The sequence below is a fragment of the Vespa mandarinia genome, chromosome 1 (assembly GCF_050613455.1).
Source record: "Vespa mandarinia isolate Hongniang chromosome 1, ASM5061345v1, whole genome shotgun sequence".
Taxonomy (NCBI): Eukaryota; Metazoa; Arthropoda; class Insecta; order Hymenoptera; family Vespidae; genus Vespa; species Vespa mandarinia.
Genome location: NC_140810.1, coordinates 7,158,187 through 7,167,500, shown reverse-complemented (window position 1 = coordinate 7,167,500; position 9,314 = coordinate 7,158,187). Strand labels below are relative to the sequence as shown.

The window sequence follows — 9,314 nt, the reverse complement described above, 5'->3', positions numbered from 1 at the left end:
AAACATGACTGGGATACCGCTTTTACGTGTTCGTGGTCTCACTAAACTTTTCTTTCTCCCTTGTCATCGTCGTTTTGAACATGACAACGCAATGACATCGAGTTTGTGTAGTACGTCGCAGACTCTTTAATCGAGACGGCTACTCGAGGTGACTCAAGGGAATCCTCCCTATTCTTCCCGTCAACCCGTTTCGTCTTCTTTGTCGCTAGTACTTTACGCGTATAACGAAAAGAAAGAGGAGTCTGAGGCGAAAGAAGAAGAGTCTCTTTCGCGCATCCCTCGCGAAAAACAATAATGTCGTGGAAGCACTATCCTCTTTTCTTTCTCTTTCTCCTTCTCAATCTCTTTCCTTCTTTTTCTTTCTTCTTTCACCCCATCTCTTTCTCTACTCTTGCTTTTGTTTGTAAGATTTTTTCAAGTACATACGTACGAGCACGTATATACCAATCTACAGTCACCTACAATACTCTTCTAGTGCGATTCTACAACAGAAAGCACTTCAATGCTGAATGCCAGACAAACGTAACTAGGTACCAGACAACGAGAAAAGGAAAAATGATGAAGAAGCGATATTCCTAAGTACGTTTCTTAAGACATATTATATCGAGAATGTTAAAAACGCAAATTGTTTATATTTTATCGAATAATAATTCAATATTATGTGACTCACCGGTATGTATCCGTCCGGTTGTGTCCTATCTTGAAAGGGCTCCTGTTCTCTGAAAAAAACAATGATAAAAATGAAGAAATTTAAAATTTCTAATATATAAATGATGATACAGATATTTATGATAAATATTTATCCTAAATCCTACCTATTTCTTCGCTGTATCACTGGAGTTTTCGGTGTGCTATCGTGAATGATCACTTGCGTTGCATCTATTTCTTCACATTCGGAAGTATCCTCGGTGGATTCTGTAAAAATATCATTGTTAGATCATACAAAACGAAATACGCTGATGTGTCAAGAATAGATATTTTTTGTAACTACTTTATATATTCTTAAATAACTTAATTGGATAAACCATAGGATATTATAATTCTAAAAAATAACTAGAGCATTTTTCAAAGAGTAGATTTAGACATAAAAAACATCAAATAAACATCATCAAACACAAAATAGTCGATCTATCCGAAAAAATTATACAAGACTTACAAAACGACAGAACTGTAAACGTTTTTAATCGTAAGAATACAATTGTTAGCCTTAATGAAAATACAGGTCCGTCGAATTATTTCACATCTTATTATAAGCTAAGAAACATATTTTAAAAATTGAACAACAAAAAATCTTCCGGTTTTAATGAAACATTAAATATAGCTTTAAAATATTTACCAAATCTATACATCTACTACTACACGATAATATTTAATTTTAATTACTTAAACTTAACGTACTTCCTCGAAGTTTGGAAAACCACGAAACTAATAACCATCCAGGATAAACCGATAAATTTCCTACCTAGCATAAGTAAGATATTGGAAACCACAATCAACAATGTAATAATACATCACTGTGATACCTATTACATAATATACAGAGATCCAATTTGATTTCACAAACATTTGACCATCCATGCGTTAACGAAATTTATTTCGGACATAATGTAAGGCTAGGTACGCAAATAACTATATAGGAGCATATTTTATAGATATTAGGAAGGTTTTCAATAAAATCTGGATAGATGAACTTTCTTTAAATTAATGAAGAAGGAATTCATATCATATCTAATGTAAAAATTTCATGGAATATGTTATGCAACAAAAAATTGTATACATCGAATTTAAATCTCTAAATCTATATTATCTCTATAATATTTCAAAAATTAGAAACTGATTATATTAAAAGAAAGAAATTAATTTCTACCTTTTTCTATATACATAAGATTGTAAATGTCTAGACGGTTCAAATTTCAACTTTATAAAAACGGTAACATTAAGTGCAACTTTAGAACCAAGATAGTATTATCCTGTGAACACCTAATCCATTAGATTGTAATAAAACTCTGCATGATACATACTATTATTCCTTTTATACATTTCACTAAATCTCATGTATCTCTTTTGTATTTTATATGCAGATATAAAGATGTTTAAAAAGAAGAAAGAAAAGTTGGTTAAAGCAACCCACACGACATGCTAACACTTGGGATTCGAATCCCGACCTATCAACAAAATTCATTTTTTTTTTTTTTCATATATCGACAATTTCAAAAGTGAAGTATAAACGCCATCTAGCCCATTAGTATTGAATTTATATGTTTGTCTGTTGTAAAAATTGTGAACAGCTCAAGTATCAGGATTGACGTGATTGTAGACATTCTAAAAGACCACGAAAATATGGAAATTTGGATTCTTGAGTAGCTTACAATTAGTTGGTTAAAGTACCACATGCGATATATGAAGATCCTGATTCATCCAGAATCCCGATATATTCAGAAAATTCATTTTTTTTCGTACGTCTACATTTTCAAACTGAAAAGAAAGAATTGGAGAGAAAGAACGTCGAAACATTTTCAAGAACATTTTTCAATCACTCTGACAAAATGAAAGGGAATATAAGATCAATAAAGTGAACAGCTGGCAATCGACTGGCCATTCGCTTCAGCGGTTTTGTACGTGGGAAAATAAACGAGCCAGAGAAGAAACGACTACGTCGATTTTCTCCCTCGTTTTACATGGTGATTCTTCTCTCTTATCGATCGAGTTAGAAATTGATCCGATTGCAAAATATTAGGGTCGATCGTATTCGGTGGAGCGACTTAATCCTTATAAACTCTTTTCTTCTGAAACCCCTTCTCAACTTACCCTCTTCGAGTCTATCCTGTCTACGAGAACGACACAAAACTGGACTATTTCGTTGATTCGTCGTCGTCGTCGTTGTATCTAAAAGATCATCGATGTTCATATACTCTCCAATGAAGAAATGTTTCCTAGACGACGATCTACGAGAAGGTGATCGAACATTGTCGTAAGGTGAAATCCTTCCGTGATAGTTATCCGGTGGAGCTGGTGGATTTTCTATCTGTAAATCGAATTTCCAGAGATCGCTAAAAGATAGTAGAAATATCCTGGCCTATCATCGCCCTAATCATGAGCATGATAAAATAGTCTCATTTTCTTTCTATTTCTTAGTCAAGCTTTTCTTTTCATTAAACTCTATTTTCTTTTGATTGACATTTATATTCTATTTTCAAAAGTGCAGTAGTATTAATATATTTAAATAAAAGGATGTATTTCAAAAATGTTTATATTTAATTTGTTAATGATTTATCGATCGATGATCTATAAGAGAAAATTATCCTCTCGTGTTTACTTTTCAAAAACTTTGTCTCATGTTTATTTTTTAAAAAATATGGTATCATTTTCTCTCTACGAAAAGTCGACTAAAACCATAGTTAAATGCCTCGAGAGAAAGAGAGAAGAATGAAACGGGATCGTCTTACCCCTTCGGGACTAGCTCGATCTCCCAACGGTTCGTAGCTCGGTGGCGGTGGAAACTCGATAGGGAATTTAGAGAGGCTTCTCCGGGTGTATGTTTCAGGCTCGGGGTCAACACCGATGTCTATTCTTTCGAAAGACTCGGAAGAGTCCGAAGTACCGTTGGAAGTTTCAACCGGGATCTTGATGACTCCTTCGGGAACGTTTGAGCTGCTGTCCATCCACCAAGCTCTTTCACCAGACTCAATATGTTTGATTTTCTTTGAACTCTTACGATCAACCTCGAACTTCTCAAAACTACTAGCTTCACAGGTAGATGGCACGACGATCACTTCAATACCCTCCGGGACACTTTCTGGATCGTCGCTCATCCACCAGGCTCTCTCACCAGATCGTTGATGTCCGATGCACCTTGGACGATCTTTCGATTTACTGTTATTACGACTCGAACTTTTTTTCGACCGATTGGATGACAGGCTCGTTTCTTTTTTTCCATTTTCAGAAGTAGTATCGTTCTCTTCTAACCACCAAGCTCTTTCTCCAGACTCCTGATGCCATACTCTTGGCTTGAATTTTCCTAAAATTAGAAATATTTGTTTCTCGACGTTAATTCCTTTGAACGAGATATTAATTTGTAAACTTACCATCGTCAGGTAGAACTGTGCTGATAGTAGTTTCCTGGCTAATATCATCGTTATATCCGTTGAACCTTTCAACACCCTCGGGCGCATTATCAGAATTTGGATCCAACCACCAAGGTCTTTCGCCAGACAATTGACGTTCGATTCTAGTCTTAGAATCGCGATCCTTATCGGAAATCCTCTCAGAGTGTGAGAAACTAAGAGATTTCGATGAACCTTGCGTAACGGATTTTGAGAAGGACGTAGACTTTTTCGTCATATCGGGATTCTCTTCGTTGGAATTGGGCCAACCACCTGACTTTACGGATTCACAAGTGGAATCGTGATGTTTGCTTTTAAAGAGATTCGTCACTGGCGCCAAAGCTCTCATCAGGAAGGATTTCGCTTCGTCTGTTTTTCCCGAACGATCGCTTTTTGATCTAGGACTCGATCTTGAACTAGGCCTAGGACTCGATCTGGGACTTGATCTTGGACTGGACGGTGGTCTGGGTGGTTTCTCTACACTTAGAGAGTTTTCGTCAGCCGAGGATGCTGGTACGCTCGTCCTCGATGATCCAGCACTCATCTTTTCAACTTTCTTCTCGCAAATCAGCCATTTCGAATCTTTTCGTCCTATCCATCGCCTACCAGCAACAATTTGTTGTCGATCCTCCATATCTTCTTCGCTACTCGAAGAACTCGAAGAATTGGAATCACTGCTGTCGGTTGATTCAGATTTTTCCGATCTCGGAAGATTCCTCTCGCCGGACAAAGAGGAGACTAATTTCGTATCGTTTCTCGATGTCTCGTGCTTAGGCGAGTTGCTCGAGTCGTTTCTTCGAAGTGAAGACGACGAGGAAGATGAAGACGATGAGGATGTTTTCGATCCGCTCGAAGGTATTTTTGTTTTCGATCCCATCGATTTCAGAGATACCGATGAAGACAAAGGTGCCATCAATTGTCGAATTCCCTCCAAATTTGATTCAGAATCTTGTGAACTAATAGACATACTTCTTTGCTTTTTCATTCTCTCGTATTTGGAACGTGAAGGATCACCATTCTCCATGTTCAAGCTCGACTTCCTGAAATCCTTGTTAATGTATTTACCAGTTATGACACTTTTAGAACCAACACGTTCGCTACTTTCATTCTTTGGCACAGGTGGTTTCCCTCGTGCGTCCGGAGAACTCCCTCGTCGTGAGTTCACTGACGATGTGCCGGAACATCCGCCAGCAGTAGATAATTTGGCGACGGATTGCGACTGCGATCGAGAGCTGGAAGATGATGATGGCGTTGGTGTCTTTATTTTTGATCCCTGACTCGTCATCGAGCCGGCCGACGATGACTTAGATCTGCCAGTTGGCAAACTCACGGCTGATCCTTCAGAAAAGTCTGCTCGCCTCATCTGTCGAGGCACGCTTTTCGTCGAACCACTATGAGACTGTGGCGTCGTGGAGCGGCTTTGAGAGGAGCTATCGATCGAAAGTGTGTAATATATAAGATGACTATTAAATTGATTTTATTCTGGATGTTGAAATAAAAATTAAGAAAATTTTTCTTAAGGATATATCCTTATTATTTATATATTTTTTATTTATTTATTTATTTATTTAAAAAATACGTGGACTTTAAGGGATAAAGGTATCTAAAAATGAGAAAAAAGGTTTGACTTTTCTTCCAAGTCGATAAGTACCTTGAAAGAGATTCCTTCTTAGACTGCTGGGTCTCATGCTTCTGTTCCTGAGGATGAGCATCGAACAGCTTCGAAGAATCCGTATTTCTCAAGGATAGACTATTTTCTGATTTAGGAGTGGAATCTCTTCTTTCTCGTGGAACAGCTTGGATGGGTTTCGAACATTCCGTCTTCGAAGGTGTCCTCGAAAGTTTTCTGTCGCTTTTGTGAAAGGCTCCATTTAACCGTTGCAAAGATGGACTTTTTTCTTCGATCTCCTCGCTCTTAGACGTACTACTAGTTCTACTATTCTTCGAATAATCAGGAGAACGCTTGACTCGCGAATTATCAGTAACATCGATGGAATGGAACGTCGTTCTTGGACTCGGCAGACGATCGGCCTTCGCCTCCTCCTTCCTCTCGCCAATTTGATCTCTATCGACACATTTATTTTCATCCTTCTGATCTTTAATAACAATATCAACCTCCTCGTTGAAGCTTGGCGATACCCTCGAAATGGTTTCGACATTAACAGTTTGTAAAGAAGTTTCATTGTTGTTTCTCGAGAAAGCGAGTACATCTTGCTTCGTAACGGCTTCTCTATTCTGTTCTCTATTATGGTGATTATTATCAAGTTCTTGACTACACGTCGAAGATACTTTGGAAGCTTGATCGTTTCGGGAAGTCGTGGAATTCTCGTTAGCTCTCGAGAATGCAAAGCCGCCGATCCTCTTGCAGTTTCCCGAAGCACCACTGCTGGCAGTTGCCGCGTTGAAATTTCTCGAAGAGTAAACCGTGGTGTTTCCAGACGACGTCGAAGTTGTCGATGAAAATTTGTCAAGATAAGATGACCAACCAGCTCCTGGAACTCTGCCACTTCCACCAAACCTTGAAAATCTCGGTGCTTCTTCGTTACGATCGCATTGAACTTCTTGATTTTTCTTTTCAACCTTCCTTCGACATCTTGTCCTTTCTTTTTGCACGGTCGTTCCCATATCTGCTCTTCTGTTTCGTATGAAACTTGACGAAGCAGGTGGTGTTGGCGAAGTACCTCTACTTATCATCGCAACGCAGCTACTTTCCAACTCTTCGAGTCTGTTCTCAGTCTCACAATCTTTCCAATTTCTACACGTTTCATCCTGCAAATCTTCCTCGGATTTGACATCTCCTTTCGAACACCCTTCAACCTTTGCCTTCGCCGAAGTAGAAAATTCTTTGCTATTGCTACTGGAAGTTCGATATCTGTCCGATCCAGAGTAGCTAATGGCTGTCGGTATTCGTTCGTTGCTTCTAGAAGGCAACGAAAATCGAGAGCTCGTCGTCAAATTGAATTTCGAAGAGATCGGAGTCGAACTGTATTCTGTCGATGTACCTACGAATATAATATAATACAATATTAATAAAATAATGTGATTAAATGTTTATTTTTTTTCTTATTTTTTTTTTTTTTTTGTAATTAAACGACGAATAATCAGAAGTTTTCCTTGAGACTCTCATATCCATCTTTGAAGTAGATTTGACTTGAACTTTAAAGAAATAGATCTGAAAAATTATGTCGAATATATCAATCACTTACTCCCGCTGGATCCAGCACGAGAATAAGACGATGGTGGTCTTGAATAAACTCGAAAAGAATTTCCTTTTCCAACGCTAACATCTGGACTCGTTTCTCGAGACGTTCTTCCTGAATTCGTTCGTAGAGTTCTGTAGGAAACGGGTGGATGCTCGCTTCTCTCCTTCCTATCGCCTCTTCCTTCCGTACTGCTATTACTATAGTTCCTACTTAATCCAGAGCCAGGATACGTGCTGGAATTGTATCGCGATATTCCTTCCGATTCTTTGCCCTTTTCTCGGGAAGATCTACGATTGTATTTATCCAAGACGGAACATGGCCTTTCGACATTCTTACTGTTCGAATAGGAGTACTTTTCAAGGAGTAGTGATCTACTATCAGATAACGGACTTTTTGATCTAATATCTTCTACTTTTTCCAAATGTAATCTATTCTTTTCTATCTCTTTGCTACCTGCGAACACGTGATGAATATCTTCTCAATTATATTGATTATAGTTAGCAATAATTAAATTATGCTTCAAATAAAAGACATATAAAATCATTAGAAAAGAAAAAATAAAATCACAAAAGTAACATAAAATAATATAAAAATAACAAGTAGAAAGAAAAGCGATTATCTTGTACTTTTCGTCAGAAGTGGAACATGAGATCCATACCCCTACTTTGTTTGTTTCAGTAAGGTGGGAGAAGATAACCCCACCCAACTATTTGACACCGCCGTGCCTCATGAGCAACATGACTTTTGTTTCTGTCTATTTATAGATAGTCGGTTGAAGTGGTGGTTAGTGAACTTAAGTAGTAGAGGGACGGATTGATTAATGGTAGGGTCCGTGCGGCCCGCCATAGAGAAGTTGCCCACCTTTACTTTACATTACTCACACGAATATTTCAATGTGCCTTTCTTCTCGCCTTTGTCCTTCTTCAAGAAAGAGCTTCCATATCCAGAAACTGTTCCATCTTTTGTACTATCTCGAATAGTATTGGAAGCTATACCAGTGTAGGTCGTCCTGCAAGTTGCTAAAGTGCTTCCGCTCGATGCATTTCTACTAAAAGTACCCGTACCAACGCCAAGTCCACTTCTATTACTCCTGTAAGCGCTAGTGTCACCCTGAAAAATCAAATCGAGCGTGTTACCTCGAGCTTCATCGCAAGTCGGACTTGTAATAAAGCATATCAAGCGTTCCACGCCCTCTCGCACGCGAGTTGCTACGGGATTGCCATTTAAATCGACCAACGAGATCACGATGATATGTGGGGGCGTTCCAGGATATTGATGATAATCGAAGAAAATTACAACTCTTGTTTTTAAACCTATACTCTTTATATAATAATAGCAAATTAATCGTGTACGGAAATATCTTGATTGACAGAATGAAATTTAAGAATTTGTAAATAATTTCTATATTATATTTGTAAGTAAATTCTATATTAGAGTTAAAAAATATATTTGATAAAAGGATAGAATGGCATGAAATAATTTTGACATTTCTTCATACTCATGCTACGTAATTTTTATGAAGAAAGATTTTTAATTTGTTACAGAAGATAATAAATAACATTTTGCTATATCACTTATGAGCAATTATCTTTAAATTGCATAAAAAGAAAAGAAATGAACTATTATCCATACAAACGGCAAGTAAAAGAGCATAAGACTTTTTCCGTATAGCCTGTGGGGATAACAATAATTCTTATAATTAACATAAGTTTGGCGAGCTGCCTCATGCTCGAAATAGAAGGCCCGACCCAGCTGGGAGTAATAACCTCTCTCTCTTTCTCTCTCTTTCTCTCTCTCTCTCTCTCTCTCTCTCTCTCTCTCTCTCTCTCTCTCTTACAAACTAATATAACGACTGATTCTATGGGAACTTTCTATAAAAACTTAGGACATTTGTAAAATGTCGAAGAAACTTAAAAATCGAAAGTTGAAACAGAAGAATAAATGTTTATACTCATCAGAAAGATTCTATCAATAATTATAAGATTGACCTAATTGAGAAAGCTTAATT

General features: G+C 37.5%; 1 protein-coding gene across 8 annotated transcripts in view; it reads right to left on the bottom strand.

Annotated features, from left to right (window-relative positions):
* Positions 1-9,314, bottom strand: part of LOC118446957 (FH1/FH2 domain-containing protein 3-like) — an 80,174-nt gene that overhangs the window by 64,227 nt on the left and 6,633 nt on the right. For all 8 annotated transcript variants that reach the window (XM_085661391.1, XM_085661387.1, XM_085661377.1 and 5 more), the window contains exons 2-9: positions 8,188-8,416; positions 7,310-7,759; positions 5,755-7,105; positions 4,086-5,533; positions 3,447-4,018; positions 2,809-3,025; positions 816-915; positions 671-719 (exon numbers count right to left, since the gene is read on the bottom strand). In XM_085661391.1, the coding sequence (XP_085517517.1) occupies positions 671-719; positions 816-915; positions 2,809-3,025; positions 3,447-4,018; positions 4,086-5,533; positions 5,755-7,105; positions 7,310-7,759; positions 8,188-8,416 (4,416 nt within the window). The remainder of the gene's footprint in view (positions 1-670; positions 720-815; positions 916-2,808; positions 3,026-3,446; positions 4,019-4,085; positions 5,534-5,754; positions 7,106-7,309; positions 7,760-8,187; positions 8,417-9,314) is intronic.